General features: G+C 35.8%; 1 protein-coding gene across 9 annotated transcripts in view; it reads right to left on the reverse strand.

Annotated features, from left to right (window-relative positions):
* The window catches only part of LOC127869549 (sterile alpha motif domain-containing protein 9-like), a 225,913-nt gene that overhangs the window by 26,505 nt on the left and 180,399 nt on the right, over positions 1-19,009 (reverse strand). For 4 of the 9 annotated variants that reach the window (XM_052412203.1, XM_052412204.1, XM_052412205.1 and 1 more), the window contains 3 exons: positions 9,348-9,887; positions 6,094-6,633; positions 2,839-3,378 (listed from right to left, as the gene is read on the reverse strand). In XM_052412203.1, coding sequence (XP_052268163.1) covers positions 2,839-3,378; positions 6,094-6,633; positions 9,348-9,887 — 1,620 coding nt within the window. The remainder of the gene's footprint in view (positions 1-2,838; positions 3,379-6,093; positions 6,634-9,347; positions 9,888-19,009) is intronic. The other 5 variants (XM_052412208.1, XM_052412207.1, XM_052412206.1 and 2 more) reach the window with 4 other exon arrangements.

Consider the following 19,009-nt stretch of genomic DNA (forward strand, 5'->3'; position numbering starts at 1 on the left):
CAAAACAAACTGTTTGATATTGTGTCTGATCTCAGTAAATTCTCAAATGGTTTTGTTTGGATTTACTGTTCTCATGATATTTAATGCAAAAAAACTATGTTTCCAATTGCATATTCTAGGAGATAATTGAAAAAATGCCAGTTTATAGAAAGCTACACTATGAAGACAATTTATTTGCATTATTATGATAAATATTACAAATTTCAGATAGAAAATGTCTAAATAATGCACCTTAGACATCAGCAATGTAATACAAAATACAATTTTGTTTCATTTTACTCACATATAACAAAAAAGGTTTAAGGCTTACTGAAGGAAGATAGTGGTTACAGACACTACGAATTTTAGCGTAGCATAATCAAAATGGTAGATACATACCGGAGTCATTACAAGAGGTTTGCTCTTGTCTTCTCTCCATATTAAAGGGTTGTATCATCGTAAAGAACACAGACATATTTAGATAAATCATTTTAGAAAAAGAAAATCAGGTTATATTGTTCCTAAATAAATTGTTCATAAAATAATTCCACAACAATGCTTACAATATTTCATCCCAAGAGGTCTTGCTTTACCTTTTTTGCACATAAATCTATTGCACAATTTATGATGTAACATTCCAACATAAAAGATGGAAGTTTCTCATGAGTAAAACAAAATATTTATGAGAAATAGAACAGGGATTTTTTTCCTTCATTTTTTACACATTTTTGTAGTGTCTGTAACTTTTTTTATTGAGTTGCTGTTTTTTAATGTTACAATACAGCACCACCAATTTTGGCCAACTTGGACATCACATGGATACACATGAGCCAATGTAGGATTTATACTTTTCCATAATGAAACAACAAAATTATTGCCATATAAACTTGTAAAGGTTACAGACACTACAAAATTTAGAACTGTAAAGTTTGACAAAGAACAAGCTCTCATTCGAATATCTTTGCTAGAAATGTGATTTAAATGGTTTAACTACTTATTATAATATACAGTCGAGTTCTAGATGTCAATAAAAGTTATAATTAATGTCATTTTGTACACAATGTTGGCATATAACAACAGATTAGTGTTTGAATTTCAGTGTTGAAACAAAACTTCTACTGACGGTTTTTTGCTTATAAAATCCATAATATTTTACCGATTTCTTTAATTCAAGAAGCAACATTTGCAGGATAGAATTCTGAATAAAACCAGACCGATAAATGCACAATTTCAGTATGATATTTCGAGAATTCTCTATTTTATATTCAAGCTTTTTTCGAGTGAGACTGCATAACGCTCAAAAATGGCCATTTTTAGAGCTTGTTTCCATGCTTATCTCAAGAATGGGTTACACAAATCTCTTGAAATTTTTAGGAAAGTAAGAGAGGTATATGCCAGGCTTACCAATCTTTAATATTGGTTCTTATCGAGTTTACTTTTTCTTTTTCATGCATATAACATGAAAATTCCCTTATGAGCACCAATACCGTGTTTTAGCCGTAACAGATGGTGTACAATGCCATTTGGCGTGCATCATTCTCTTATCCATATAAATACTCATATTAAGTTTCAATGAAATACGCCAAAGCACTTCCAAGATATGGCTCCGGACGGACAGAAAGACTGACAGATTGACGGACAACGCCAAAACAATATCCCTCCACCTATGGTGGGGGATAACAATCTGAAGTAATGGCAATAATTAATTTGAGTAATGGGCAATAATTATAATTAAATATTGGGTTGTTGTTTTTGTGTTTTGGGATAACTGCTGCTCCCCTTGCGACCATGTTTTTCAATGAACTGTAACCATTTTTGATCTCAGCCGAGCTATAAGTAGAACAAATCTTCAGACCAAGTTCCATGAAGATTCCACTATAAATCTGACTTCTACAGGGCTAACAAGGTTTTACTATATCCATATAAGAAAAACTGCCCCTGGCGGCCATTTTTTTCATCAGACAGGAACTATTTTCAAACTCAGCCGAGCAATCATCAGAATGAATGTTCTGACCAAGTTTCATGAAGATTGGACTATAAATTTGACTTCTCGAGTTTTAACAAGGTTCTACTATTGCCCTATAAGGAAAACTGCCCTGCCCCCTGGCAGCCATATTTTTCAACGGACAGGAGCCATTTTTAAAACTCAACTGGGCTATTATTGAAACCAATGTTATGACCAAATAAAGATTGGACTGTAAATTTGATGTCTAAAGTGTTAACAAGGTTTTACTATAGCCATATAAGCAAGACTCAGCCGATATATCATTAGGCCAAGTGTAATGAAGATTGGACTAAAAATAAGCTTTCTAGTGTGTTTAGAAGGTTTAACTATAGCCATATAAGGAAAACTGCCCCGCCCCCTGGTGGCCATGTTTTTCAACTGACTGGAACCATTTTCGAACTCAGCTGAGTTATTATTGGGACGAATTTTCTGACAAAAGTTCATGATGATTGGATAATAAATGACTTCTAGAGTGACCTAGTTTTTGACCTCACGTAAAGCAGTTTTGAACTAGACCAAGATATCACTGGGACAAATCTTCTGACCAAGTTTCATGAAGATTAGACAATAAATGTGGCCTCTAGAGTCTAAACACAGGCAAAATGTTGACGACCAACGATAGATGACTGACGACGGACAAATGGTGATCACAAAAACTCAGGTGAGCTGAAAAATATGTATATTATAATTTTGTTGCACATAAATTTCATGTGACAAAATGGCCCATAATGAGGTAAGACCCTTTATCAATAATTCCAGGTATTTTAAGGTCAGGGTCACTAAAATAATCAAATGACATACCACTGTTATATGTACATTTGTCTTGTTAGTAAATGTATAATATTTTGTCTAACCTGTCTGCACATGTGGTTCAGAAATCCTTGGCATCTGATCCTGCATTCCACCATGGGATCCTGGATTGGTAACCACAGGAACAATCTGACCATTGGACACAATTAAGGCAGATGGAAGCTGGTTTGGTTGACCCATCATTGCGTTCAATGTCATGGGGCCCTGCTGCCCAGCAACTATTGGTCCCTGGCTCCCTATTCCTGGCATACCAAGCATCGATTGGTCCACTTGAGATCCCATGCTGTTTGGGGTATGGGTCGTCATTCTGCCATTGCTGTTGGGCTGCTGCATCCCTGCCAGGCCTACGCAGGGTCCAATCATGCCCATGCCTGGCATCATCTGGTTCCCTCCTCCCAGCATGCCTGGCATTATGAACTGGTTTCCTGCCTGCATCATCATGGGGTTGAACATGGGACCATTCATGAAACCAGGACCACACACCATGTTCATCATGGCACCCATGTTTCCCGACCCGTCCTCTGATGAAGAAACCAAGGATGAGATCATTTCCTGTTGTTGCTGCTTAGACTCCGTAGATAGTCCTACAATTAGACGCTTTGTTCATTATTACAAAAGAAAAAAAATCAAATCTATTTATCTGAAGTATGTAAATTTTTGACAGAGTACAAGAAATAAATGCGAAAAAAAAGAAGTTTGATTAAAAAAAACAATATTGGAAGAGGTGAATGGACGTAAAACCTTTAAGTTGAGTTCTGGGGAAATCTGGATGAATGAACGTGCCTGAAGTATTGTCAAAGAATTTTAGCGTAGCATAATCAAAATGGTAGATACATACCGGAGTCATTACAAGAGGTTTGCTCTTGTCTTCTCTCCATATTAAAGGGTTGTATCATCGTAAAGAACACAGACATATTTAGATAAATCATTTTAGAAAAAGAAAATCAGGTTATATTGTTCCTAAATAAATTGTTCATAAAATAATTCCACAACAATGCTTACAATATTTCATCCCAAGAGGTCTTGCTTTACCTTTTTTGCACATAAATCTATTGCACAATTTATGATGTAACATTCCAACATAAAAGATGGAAGTTTCTCATGAGTAAAACAAAATATTTATGAGAAATAGAACAGGGATTTTTTTCCTTCATTTTTTACACATTTTTGTAGTGTCTGTAACTTTTTTTATTGAGTTGCTGTTTTTTAATGTTACAATACAGCACCACCAATTTTGGCCAACTTGGACATCACATGGATACACATGAGCCAATGTAGGATTTATACTTTTCCATAATGAAACAACAAAATTATTGCCATATAAACTTGTAAAGGTTACAGACACTACAAAATTTAGAACTGTAAAGTTTGACAAAGAACAAGCTCTCATTCGAATATCTTTGCTAGAAATGTGATTTAAATGGTTTAACTACTTATTATAATATACAGTCGAGTTCTAGATGTCAATAAAAGTTATAATTAATGTCATTTTGTACACAATGTTGGCATATAACAACAGATTAGTGTTTGAATTTCAGTGTTGAAACAAAACTTCTACTGACGGTTTTTTGCTTATAAAATCCATAATATTTTACCGATTTCTTTAATTCAAGAAGCAACATTTGCAGGATAGAATTCTGAATAAAACCAGACCGATAAATGCGCAATTTCAGTATGATATTTCGAGAATTCTCTATTTTATATTCAAGCTTTTTTCGAGTGAGACTGCATAACGCTCAAAAATGGCCATTTTTAGAGCTTGTTTCCATGCTTATCTCAAGAATGGGTTACACAAATCTCTTGAAATTTTTAGGAAAGTAAGAGAGGTATATGCCAGGCTTACCAATCTTTAATATTGGTTCTTATCGAGTTTACTTTTTCTTTTTCATGCATATAACATGAAAATTCCCTTATGAGCACCAATACCGTGTTTTAGCCGTAACAGATGGTGTACAATGCCATTTGGCGTGCATCATTCTCTTATCCATATAAATACTCATATTAAGTTTCAATGAAATACGCCAAAGCACTTCCAAGATATGGCTCCGGACGGACAGAAAGACTGACAGATTGACGGACAACGCCAAAACAATATCCCTCCACCTATGGTGGGGGATAACAATCTGAAGTAATGGCAATAATTAATTTGAGTAATGGGCAATAATTATAATTAAATATTTGGGTTGTTGTTTTTGTGTTTTGGGATAACTGCTGCTCCCCTTGCGACCATGTTTTTCAATGAACTGTAACCATTTTTGATCTCAGCCGAGCTATAAGTAGAACAAATCTTCAGACCAAGTTCCATGAAGATTCCACTATAAATCTGACTTCTACAGGGCTAACAAGGTTTTACTATATCCATATAAGAAAAACTGCCCCTGGCGGCCATTTTTTTCATCAGACAGGAACTATTTTCAAACTCAGCCGAGCAATCATCAGAATGAATGTTCTGACCAAGTTTCATGAAGATTGGACTATAAATTTGACTTCTCGAGTTTTAACAAGGTTCTACTATTGCCCTATAAGGAAAACTGCCCTGCCCCCTGGCAGCCATATTTTTCAACGGACAGGAGCCATTTTTAAAACTCAACTGGGCTATTATTGAAACCAATGTTATGACCAAATAAAGATTGGACTGTAAATTTGATGTCTAAAGTGTTAACAAGGTTTTACTATAGCCATATAAGCAAGACTCAGCCGATATATCATTAGGCCAAGTGTAATGAAGATTGGACTAAAAATAAGCTTTCTAGTGTGTTTAGAAGGTTTAACTATAGCCATATAAGGAAAACTGCCCCGCCCCCTGGTGGCCATGTTTTTCAACTGACTGGAACCATTTTCGAACTCAGCTGAGTTATTATTGGGACGAATTTTCTGACAAAAGTTCATGATGATTGGACAATAAATGACTTCTAGAGTGACCTAGTTTTTGACCTCACGTAAAGCAGTTTTGAACTAGACCAAGATATCACTGGGACAAATCTTCTGACCAAGTTTCATGAAGATTAGACAATAAATGTGGCCTCTAGAGTCTAAACACAGGCAAAATGTTGACGACCAACGATGGATGACTGACAACGGACAAATGGTGATCACAAAAACTCAGGTGAGCTGAAAAATATGTATATTATAATTTTGTTGCACATAAATTTCATGTGACAAAATGGCCCATAATGAGGTAAGACCCTTTATCAATAATTCCAGGTATTTTAAGGTCAGGGTCACTAAAATAATCAAATGACATACCACTGTTATATGTACATTTGTCTTGTTAGTAAATGTATAATATTTTGTCTAACCTGTCTGCACATGTGGTTCAGAAATCCTTGGCATCTGATCCTGCATTCCACCATGGGATCCTGGATTGGTAACCACAGGAACAATCTGACCATTGGACACAATTAAGGCAGATGGAAGCTGGTTTGGTTGACCCATCATTGCGTTCAATGTCATGGGGCCCTGCTGCCCAGCAACTATTGGTCCCTGGCTCCCTATTCCTGGCATACCAAGCATCGATTGGTCCACTTGAGATCCCATGCTGTTTGGGGTATGGGTCGTCATTCTGCCATTGCTGTTGGGCTGCTGCATCCCTGCCAGGCCTACGCAGGGTCCAATCATGCCCATGCCTGGCATCATCTGGTTCCCTCCTCCCAGCATGCCTGGCATTATGAACTGGTTTCCTGCCTGCATCATCATGGGGTTGAACATGGGACCATTCATGAAACCAGGACCACACACCATGTTCATCATGGCACCCATGTTTCCCGACCCGTCCTCTGATGAAGAAACCGAGGATGAGATCATTTCCTGTTGTTGCTGCTTAGACTCCGTAGATAGTCCTACAATTAGACGCTTTGTTCATTATTACAAAAGAAAAAAATCTAATCTATTTATCTGAAGTATGTAAATTTTTGACAGAGTACAAGAAATAAATGCGAAAAAAAAGAAGTTTGATTAAAAAAAACAATATTGGAAGAGGTGAATGGACGTAAAACCTTTAAGTTGAGTTCTGGGGAAATCTGGATGTATGAACGTGCCTGAAGTATTGTCAAAGAATTTTAGCGTAGCATAATCAAAATGGTAGATACATACCGAAGTCATTACAAGAGGTTTGCTCTTGTCTTCTCTCCATATTAAAGGGTTGTATCATCGTAAAGAACACAGACATATTTAGATAAATCATTTTAGAAAAAGAAAATCAGGTTATATTGTTCCTAAATAAATTGTTCATAAAATAATTCCACAACAATGCTTACAATATTTCATCCCAAGAGGTCTTGCTTTACCTTTTTTGCACATAAATCTATTGCACAATTTATGATGTAACATTCCAACATAAAAGATGGAAGTTTCTCATGAGTAAAACAAAATATTTATGAGAAATAGAACAGGGATTTTTTTCCTTCATTTTTTACACATTTTTGTAGTGTCTGTAACTTTTTTTATTGAGTTGCTGTTTTTTAATGTTACAATACAGCACCACCAATTTCAGCCAACTTGGACATCACATGGATACACATGAGCCAATGTAGGATTTATACTTTTCCATAATGAAACAACAAAATTATTGCCATATAAACTTGTAAAGGTTACAGACACTACAAAATTTAGAACTGTAAAGTTTGACAAAGAACAAGCTCTCATTCGAATATCTTTGCTAGAAATGTGATTTAAATGGTTTAACTACTTATTATAATATACAGTCGAGTTCTAGATGTCAATAAAAGTTATAATTAATGTCATTTTGTACACAATGTTGGCATATAACAACAGATTAGTGTTTGAATTTCAGTGTTGAAACAAAACTTCTACTGACGGTTGTTTGCTTATAAAATCCATAATATTTTACCGATTTCTTTAATTCAAGAAGCAACATTTGCAGGATAGAATTCTGAATAAAACCAGACCGATAAATGCACAATTTCAGTATGATATTTCGAGAATTCTCTATTTTATATTCAAGCTTTTTTCGAGTGAGACTGCATAACGCTCAAAAATGGCCATTTTTAGAGCTTGTTTCCATGCTTATCTCAAGAATGGGTTACACAAATCTCTTGAAATTTTTAGGAAAGTAAGAGAGGTATATGCCAGGCTTACCAATCTTTAATATTGGTTCTTATCGAGTTTACTTTTTCTTTTTCATGCATATAACATGAAAATTCCCTTATGAGCACCAATACCGTGTTTTAGCCATAACAGATGGTGTACAATGCCATTTGGCGTGCATCATTCTCTTATCCATATAAATACTCATATTAAGTTTCAATGAAATACGCCAAAGCACTTCCAAGATATGGCTCCGGACGGACAGAAAGACTGACAGATTGACGGACAACGCCAAAACAATATCCCTCCACCTATGGTGGGGGATAACAATCTGAAGTAATGGCAATAATTAATTTGAGTAATGGGCAATAATTATAATTAAATATTTGGGTTGTTGTTTTTGTGTTTTGGGATAACTGCTGCTCCCCTTTCGACCATGTTTTTCAATGAACTGTAACCATTTTTGATCTCAGCCGAGCTATAAGTAGAACAAATCTTCAGACCAAGTTCCATGAAGATTCCACTATAAATCTGACTTCTACAGGGCTAACAAGGTTTTACTATATCCATATAAGAAAAACTGCCCCTGGCGGCCATTTTTTTCATCAGACAGGAACTATTTTCAAACTCAGCCGAGCAATCATCAGAATGAATGTTCTGACCAAGTTTCATGAAGATTGGACTATAAATTTGACTTCTCGAGTTTTAACAAGGTTCTACTATTGCCCTATAAGGAAAACTGCCCTGCCCCCTGGCAGCCATATTTTTCAACGGACAGGAGCCATTTTTTAAACTCAACTGGGCTATTATTGAAACCAATGTTATGACCAAATAAAGATTGGACTGTAAATTTGATGTCTAAAGTGTTAACAAGGTTTTACTATAGCCATATAAGCAAGACTCAGCCGATATATCATTAGGCCAAGTGTAATGAAGATTGGACTAAAAATAAGCTTTCTAGTGTGTTTAGAAGGTTTAACTATAGCCATATAAGGAAAACTGCCCCGCCCCCTGGTGGCCATGTTTTTCAACTGACTGGAACCATTTTCGAACTCAGCTGAGTTATTATTGGGACGAATTTTCTGACAAAAGTTCATGATGATTGGACAATAAATGACTTCTAGAGTGACCTAGTTTTTGACCTCACGTAAAGCAGTTTTGAACTAGACCAAGATATCACTGGGACAAATCTTCTGACCAAGTTTCATGAAGATTAGACAATAAATGTGGCCTCTAGAGTCTAAACACAGGCAAAATGTTGACGACCAACGATGGATGACTGACGACGGACAAATGGTGATCACAAAAACTCAGGTGAGCTGAAAAATATGTATATTATAATTTTGTTGCACATAAATTTCATGTGACAAAATGGCCCATAATGAGGTAAGACCCTTTATCAATAATTCCAGGTATTTTAAGGTCAGGGTCACTAAAATAATCAAATGACATACCACTGTTATATGTACATTTGTCTTGTTAGTAAATGTATAATATTTTGTCTAACCTGTCTGCACATGTGGTTCAGAAATCCTTGGCATCTGATCCTGCATTCCACCATGGGATCCTGGATTGGTAACCACAGGAACAATCTGACCATTGGACACAATTAAGGCAGATGGAAGCTGGTTTGGTTGACCCATCATTGCGTTCAATGTCATGGGGCCCTGCTGCCCAGCAACTATTGGTCCCTGGTTCCCTATTCCTGGCATACCAAGCATCGATTGGTCCACTTGAGATCCCATGCTGTTTGGGGTATGGGTCGTCATTCTGCCATTGCTGTTGGGATGCTGCATCCCTGCCAGGCCTACGCAGGGTCCAATCATGCCCATGCCTGGATTCATCTGGTTCCCTCCTCCCAGCATGCCTGGCATTATGAACTGGTTTCCTGCCTGCATCATCATGGGGTTGAACATGGGACCATTCATGAAACCAGGACCACACACCATGTTCATCATGGCACCCATGTTTCCCGACCCGTCCTCTGATGAAGAAACCGAGGATGAGATCATTTCCTGTTGTTGCTGCTTAGACTCCGTAGATAGTCCTACAATTAGACGCTTTGTTCATTATTACAAAAGAAAAAAAATCAAATCTATTTATCTGAAGTATGTAAATTTTTGACAGAGTACAAGAAATAAATGCGAAAAAAAAGAAGTTTGATTAAAAAAAACAATATTGGAAGAGGTGAATGGACGTAAAACATTTAAGTTGAGTTCTGGGGAAATCTGGATGAATGAACGTGCCTGAAGTAATGTCAAAGAATTGCTTGTGCAGTCCTTACACACACATCAGGAACAACACTTTCTGCCTTGACTGCATTTTAATTTTAAAGAGACTTACTTTAAACAGGAGGGCCATGGGCCCTAAGGGGATCACCTGAGACCCGAAGGAACTAAGCTATTCTGGGAAGGTGGAGTTCAAAATAATAAAAGTACATCATGAAACATAAATATTATCATAAGGTTAACAAGAAGAAATTTGCTAGCGCCTGGGAACCATGCTCTTCAGAGCACCGGAACCATTTTCAAACTCAATCAAGATATTATAGGAACAAAACAAATTACATATGTTCTCAGCATGTTTGATTAAGATTGAACTAAAATGAGACTTACCGAGTGTTCACAATGTTGCACTATAGCAATAAAAAGAAAACTGCCATCCACCTCAGGGGCTTGCTTTTAAACAAACTGGAACTATTTTCCAACTCAGTTGAGACATCATTAGTACAAACATTCTGACCAAGTTTCATGAAGATTGGACAAAAAATGTTACTTCTAGATTGTTAACAAGGTTTCACTATAGCCATATAAGGAAAACTGCCCCGCCCCCTTGCAGACATGTTTCTCAACGGACCGGAACCATTTTCAAACTCAGCTGAGATATCATTGGGACAAATATTCTGACCAAGTTTCATGAAGATTGGACTATAAATATTAATCCTAGAGTGTTAACAAGGTTTTTATATAGCCATATAAGAAAAATTGCCCCGCCCCCTGGTGGCCATGTTTTTCAAAGGACTTGAACCATTTTTAAACTCAGCCCAGCTATTATAAGAACAAATGTTCTGACCAATATAAATGAAGATTGGACAATAAATGTGACTTCTAGAGTGTTAACAAGGCTCTACTATAGCCATGTAAGGAAAACTGCCCTGCCCCCTGGTGGCCATTTTAATATAATAACAATAATAATAATAAAATCTTTATTTAAAGAAGATAAAGATGAAATTACATAATATTCAATTTATATAATACATTTCTTATTTTCAACAAGGTCTTCTAACATAATACAATTTACAACTATTACATTATATATGCATGCACACTAATAATATATCATAATTAAAAGCAAATGACAGACATAAAACTACACTAACCATTTATGCAAGAACAGTATTCAAACATTAAACTAAAGTTATTTACTAAAAAAACATGAAGCATGTTCAGTTTATTTCATAAAGGGTGGTAGAAAGATAATCTGTTAATGTTTTCCTAAATGCCTAATGGGTACTTTTCCAGAAAAACAATTTGTTATTGTTTCCACATAGTTAATTGTATATCACAACTTATTGCACAATTTTAAAACTTTTTACCAGCTGGTTAACTTTTTATACTTGGTTGAATACACCTACCCCTTGACTCGGTTGGGCGTTTTCTATGGATTTAGCCTATATCCAAAATATATCGTTTTTATAAATGGGATATACATACATTTTGACAATTAACTTAATAAACATACTCAACTGGATTGTGCTTGTAGATACAGCATAAAACAGTGTCATAGAAAGCGAATTGTCCCTTTGATCTCGAATAATGTTATATTTATCTGGATAAAATGGCAAATATGACAACAAATCGTTCAGTGACAAGAAACTTTAATTACGTTATATGGCACTTGTTGTGTGATGAAATGCATATTTATTTACAGCAACATATTTTCTACACACTGAATGAATTTCAGGAAGTTTTACTGTTCCTATCTAAGGAAATTACACTTTGAGTATGCCTACCCCCATTCATTATAACACAATGAATTTCAGTATAAATTTGTACATCACTTCTATTTTGGGGTTCTCTAGTTGGTTATTAAAAAATTGTTATACAGTTATAAACCCTGACATATGAAGAAATTTAGCTAACTTTGGGTTAATATTGGTATACTAAGTAATAATACATTACTAATACAATCTTAAGGTCACCTAAAGTCAAAAGTCAACATGTGAATACAGCCGCAGTTCACCACAAAATGCCAAAGATTTCCAAATATTACTTAGCAGTAAGATGTATAAGTAATAATTTAACTTACATTTACCACAATAATATACAACTTATATATAAATAAAAACCAGCCAGATATCATTAATGACAACTAGATGTAACATTATTAAGCATCATTATAAAGTCATTGTGATTTTGACTGGCCGTGTGTCATTTGGAAGCCATATTTTCTCGTTTCGTCACTTTTCATCACTGAAAAACTGACCGATTTTAGGGACCACTTCAGATAAAATATTTTTTGCCACTACATAAAATCAAGTTTTAAATGAGATACTATCAACACTTCCACCATTTACACGCATGTTGCCATGAGCATCGACAGAGATGCCAGTCACTTTCTGAGCTTCGGAAGAAATTGGCACTGTTGGCTTCACATATGTCGAAAACTTAAAACCCGTCTTCAAATGCAAGGCAGCAATCTGTAATATTTGGAAAAGCTATTAATAGTTATAATAACAATGACAAATATATATTTTTAATAATGTGCCTGGCAGCCTACCCTGCGGTTCAAATAAAAAATCTTTTAAAAATTGTAATTTAGCCAAACAATGAGCACAGCCACTTTAATAAAACAAGTATAATTAATATGTTTTTTATGTTCATCTAGAATAGGAAATAAGAAGACAGTTGATGAGAAAAAGTACTAAAATTTTGCACCGAATAATCATTAACCTTGTATTTAAAGTTAGATTTAACACTTACTCCATTTCTTTTTCATAAGCATCAATGGCAGCCTTGTTAGGCGACTCAGTTGAGATTTTCAGGATGGCCCCCCCAGCAAGAGCCTCCATCATCTTAAGTTTTTTTTTCACAATAGGCTTTATGTGTGGTGCAAAGTTATTTACCTGAAAAGAACATGCAAACCAAATAAGGCCATAGTTACGCTCGATTGATCATTGTCTACTCGGATACTACTTACATGTACCCCGGGTACGGTAAATATACTTAAACGTACCCGGTCAATATTATACTGTACCCGAGTTGTATTCCAGCCCATAATCCGATGCCTTAAACGCGCTACTGATTACCGTAAAACGATATTGTTTATCTTAAAACAAGATGTGTTTGTGAAACACAATGTCCCCCTATATGATGTTTGACCTTGTAGGATGACCTTGACATTGTGAAGGATGACATTGACCTTGACCTTTCACCACTCAAAATGTGCAGCTCCATGAGATACACATGCATGCCAAATATCAAGTTGCTATCTTCAATATTGCAAAAGTATTCATAAAATAAGCGATTTGGGCCACATATATTTGATCTCTGACCTTGAAGGATGACCTTGACCTTGACCTTTCACCACTCAAAATGTGCAGCTCCATGACATGCACATGCATGCCAAATATCAAGTTGCTATCTTCAATATTGCAAAAGTATTTATAAAACAAGCGATTAGGGCCACATTTATTTGACCTCTGACCTTGAAGGATGACCTTGACCTTTCACCACTCAAAATGTGCAGCTCCATGAGATACGCATGCATGCCAAATATCAAGTTGCTATCATCAATATTGCAAAAGTATTCATAAAATGAGCGATTTTGGCCACATATATTTGACCTCTGACCTTGAAGGATGACCTTGACCTTGACCTTTCACCACTCAAAATGTGCAGCTTCATGAGATACACATGCATGCCAAATATGAAGTTGCTATCTTCAATATAGCAAAAGTTATTGCAAAATGTTAAAGTTGGCGCAAACAGACAGACCAACAGACAGACCAACAGACAGGGCAAAAACAATATGTCCCCCACTACTTTAGTGGGGGACATAAAAAAACTTTAAACAAGACTATTGCCAAGCAATATATGTCCCCTACCGGCTCCAACATGGTCAGAAATTCCAGCATTGTCAGATATTTTAAAAAATGTTGTTGCCATAGCAACCAGAATTTTTGACGTAAGAACAAAATAAAATGGCGTGCATAATGTCCATATTGCCATCTATCCATGTTTCAAGTTTAACGAAAAAATATTAAGAACTTTAAAAGTTATCGCAGGATCCAAAAAACCACCATTTTCAGCAGTATTTCTAGTCTATTTGTTGCCATAGCAACCATAATTTTTGACGTAAGAACAAAATGAAATGATGTGCATAATGTCCATATTGCCCTCTATCCATGTTTCAAGTTTCATGAAAACATATAAAGAACTTTTAAAGTTATAGCAGGATCCAGAAAAGTGTGACAGACAGACAGACAGACGGAGTGCAAACCATAAGTCCCCTCCGGTGAAACCAGTAGGGGACAAAAACTGCATAAAAATGCTTTGTGAGTATGGGTTTCGATAATATAGAGGCCATTTATCAGAAAATTTACATAAATGTTAACATTAATTTTTTTTAAGCCGATTTAGCTTTAAAATTCCCTGGTTTTAGTATATTTACCGTACCCGGGATACGTGTAAGTATCCTTAAGAGTACCCTGGGTACATGTAAGTAGTACCCGAGTAGACAATGAACAATTGAGTCAAAGTAACTTCATAATCTTAATGATTATGTTATTTCATAGAATCCATATGAATCATCATTATATTATTAAATAACATGAATGATTTTGCATCATCATTACATTATTAAACAAGAGCTCAGCCTTGCGGGTGCAGACCGCGCATCTATTTTCTTTTTAAAGGTGAAGGGACTCTCATTTTCAATCACAAAGGAGGGAGGGGTGGAGTGAAGAGGGGTGCATTGTGTGGGGGTGTGGACATTTATTACATTATCTTCCAAAAATGCGAAAAAAAGGAAAAAATAAAATAAAATGGGGGGGGGTGTTTCAAAAAAAAAAAAAATTGGGGGGGGGGGGTGAGGTGGGGGGGGGGGGGGGGTATAGTGTGAGGGTGTGGTGGTAATTTGTGAGATGATCTTAAAAAAAAAAAAAAAAAAAAAAAAAAAAAATTAGGGGGGGGGATTCGGGGGGGGGGGGGTGAGGGGGGGTGGGGGGGATTCTTGGGTGCGATGGTTGGACGGTATTTCAAACATAAAATAATCAAAATAAATAGTTTTGTTTTTTAACCGTTTAAAAAAAAAAATTGGGGAGGGGTGGGGGGGGTATAGTGTGAGGGTGTGGTGGTCATTTGTGAGATGATCTTAAAAAAAAAAAAAAAAAAAAAAAAAAAAAAAAAAAAGGGGGGGGGGGGGGGAAGATTCGGGGTGGTGGGGGGGGGGCACGGGCGATGGTTTGGGTGGAGTATATTGTGGTATGTCAGGTAAGAGTAGTTTTGTCAAAGTATCAATCAAATCTAATCATAAATAAAGAAGTTATGGCAATTTTAGCAAAATTTAATAATTTTACCTTGAGAGTCAAGGTCATTGAAAGGTCAAGGTAAAATTCAACTTGCCAGGTACAGTAACCTCATGATAGCATGAAAATATTTGAAGTTTGAAAGCAATAGCCTTGATACTTAAGAAGTAAAGTGGATCGAAACACAAAATTTAACCATATATTCAAAGTTAAGTCAAAAAAGGGCCATAATTCCGTAAAAATGACATCCAGAGTTATGCAACTTGTCCTTTTACTGTACCCTTATGATAGTTTGCGAGTGTTCCAAGTATGAAAGCAATATCTATGATACTTTAGGGGTAAAGTGGACCAAAACACAAAACTTAACCAAACTTTCAATTTTCTAAGTATAAAGGGCCCATAATTCCGTCCAAATGCCAGTCAGAGTTATATAACTTTGCCTGCACAGTCCCCTTACGATAGTTAATAAGTGTTGCAAGTATGAAAGCAATAGCTTTGATACTGTAGGAATAAAATGGACCTAAACACAAAACATAAGCAAATTTTCAATTTTCTAAGTATAAAAAGGGCACATAATTCTGTCAAAATGCCAGTCAGAGTTACATTACTTTGCCTGCACAGTCCCCTTATGATAGTTAGTAAGTGTTGCAAGTATGAAAGCAATAGCTTTGATACTTAAGGAATAAAATGGACCTAAACACAAAACTTAACCAAAATTTTCAATTTTCTAAGTATAAAAAGGGCACATAATTCTGTCAAAATGCACGCCAGAGTTATCTAACTTTGCCTGCCCAGTCCCCTCATGATAGTAAGTAAGTGTACCAAGTTTGAATGCAATAGCATTGATACTTTCTGAAAAAAGTGGACCTAAACGCAAAACTTAACAAAAATTTTCAATTTTCTAAGTATAAAAGGGCACATAATTCAGTCAAAATGCACGCCAGAGTTATCTAACTTTGCCTGCCCAGTCCCCTCATGATAGTAAGTAAGTGTACCAAGTTTGAATGTGGACCTAAACGCAAAACTTAACCGGACGCAGACGCCGACGCAGACGCCGACGCCAAGGTGATGACAATAGCTCATTTTTTTTTTTCAAAAAATAGATGAGCTAATATGAATAATCAATCTATTGGATTTAACAACACACATGTGAAACTAAATTTGAAAACTGAACATGATGGACACCAGAATGTTTCCTTATATATTACACAATAAACATATATTCACTGGGAATTTGAATGGGTCTTAAAATGTGTAAGAAGTCAAAAGATCAATGCCAATTGTAAAATGATTAAACATGACATGAATGTCAGGTCGAAAATGAAGACATGCATACCTGTTCCATGCTTGGTATTTACGTCAAAGCATGGCATTCCCCAGGTCTTGAGATGGTGCTGCTTTCCAAAAGCAACACGGTTGACTTCTCTACAGTCAGGATTTTCTCAAACAACGCACAAATAACCATTGAGGCCCTTTCGTAGTTCGCCTACAATGTTATTTATTGTCAAAGGAATGAGTCCCAGATTACAAAACTGATAATACTGTAGATTTTTTTTTAGCAAAACCTCCACTCAATCAATTGTCTCCCCTCCCTTCACCCACTTCTGCTTATTCCTTTCACGCCACTTGCAAATGCGAACAGCTTTTACATGAGTTATTTTCACACTGATCTCCATCGCAGGGCTAGGTAAATGAATAATTGTGATCGTACACAACGTTGTCGATTGTTGTTTGCTTCTTTTTCGATTATGCAAACTGCTCACTTTTATTCCCCACTTTCATTTTGCCACGGAAATGTCAACAACCATGACGTCATGAACAAAAATATTTTATGAAAATAATTAATTTAACTAATAGTTTTATTTTATAGTTATTAAATCTTAAAAAGATAAGCAAATTTAACTCTTAAATAAAAAATAGAAATGTATTGCGTGTATTTAGTATGATTTCCGGACTTTACCGTAGAATCCGCTTATAGCCGAAACGTTTTCGAATACGGCGATATCGACCGACTATTCCCAATCTCATTAGGTTCCTACTGCCTTAAATTGTTTGTTTGACTTATAGATTGGGGTAATAAATTCCAAATTTTTGTGCTAGAAAATTCAAACGATCGTTTGAAATAGTTTGTTTTGGGTATTTGCAAAAGCTTTAAATCCCCCTTTTCGCAAGATAGCAAGTTATAGTGATTATTTTATGAAGGTGTCAAAAGATCACATATGTATGTTGGGGTTTGATTGTGAAATGCTTTAAATACAATGACTGATGTGAAATAGTGATTATGCTGTTTGAAAGTCAACCATTTTAGCTCTTTAAAAAGGGTTCTTGAATTGGTGTTGTGTACTTTTTATTTAAAATATGTGCACCACAACTATTTTGTATTTTGACTATTCTATTAATTTCCGTTTTGGCCGCTGAACTCTAGGTAAGGCATGCATAGTGGGATTTAGGTGGGATATAACCATTTTAGAAGAGCTTACGCATTTCAAGGGTTAACTATGGTTTTATTTTTTCCAGAAGAAACATTCGAGACGACACTTTGTCACAGACGTGACGTATATCCCCCCGCGTGCCCCATTGACACATACTATTTTGCATGCTGTCTTCACAAAACAAGAGAATCTAATTTATGGCGATTTTTTTAAGAATTATTATGCAATTATCATTTATAGCCGTTTTGACCTTTGAACTCTTGAATTCTTTCACATCACACACTGTCCAATGACTGTGAACAAAATTAATGTACAGAGTCATTTTAAAAACGCACAATGAATGACATAGTCATGGCCCAGACAAGATCATTTATTGCCATTTTTGACCTTTGAACTAAAAGTGTGAACTTGACCTTGGAGATATCGACGTAATTGTTTAATGCGACACACCGTCCACTGATGGTGAACAAAAGACCAAAATGATTATAAAATCTCACAATAAAACGACATAGTCATGGCCAGGTGAACTCAAAGTGTGACCTTGACCTTGGAGATATCGATATAATTCTTTTGGGCGACAAACCGTCCAATGATGGTGAACAAATGTACCAAATGATTTTAAAATCTCACAATGAACAACATAGTTATTGCCTGGACAAGCTCATTTATGGCCATTTTTGATCTTTGAACTCAAATTGTGACCTTGACCTTGGAGATATCGACGTAATTCTTTCGCGCAACACACTGTCCATTGACAGTGAACAAATTTTTAAAGTCATGTTTAAATCTAATGATAAATTACATAGTTATGGGCGGGACAAGCTTTTGGTTTAAAACACACTAAGTGACTCAGTGACCTAGTTTTTGACCCGGCATGACCCATTAAAACTTGACCTAGACATCATCTAGATACAACTTGTGACCAAGTTTGGTGAAGATCGGATGAAATTTCGGGACAGACAGACCGACAAAGTGACTCCTATATAGCCCCCATTACCAATGGTAATGGGGGTATACTTAACTCTGTCAATGTGTAGTTTCCAAGATAGAGTATTGTCAAGAAAAGGCCATGCAAGAAGTTTTTGACAATTTACTGTTTTGATCACCTTATCTGAAATTTAAAGTTATAGATTTGTTAATTTTTTAACTTTCCGATTCGACCCTAATACACCACAAGTAGTTTTTAGTGGATTAATAATCATGTTATTA

Source organism: Dreissena polymorpha, chromosome 2 (assembly GCF_020536995.1).
Source record: "Dreissena polymorpha isolate Duluth1 chromosome 2, UMN_Dpol_1.0, whole genome shotgun sequence".
Classification (NCBI taxonomy): domain Eukaryota; kingdom Metazoa; phylum Mollusca; class Bivalvia; order Myida; family Dreissenidae; genus Dreissena; species Dreissena polymorpha.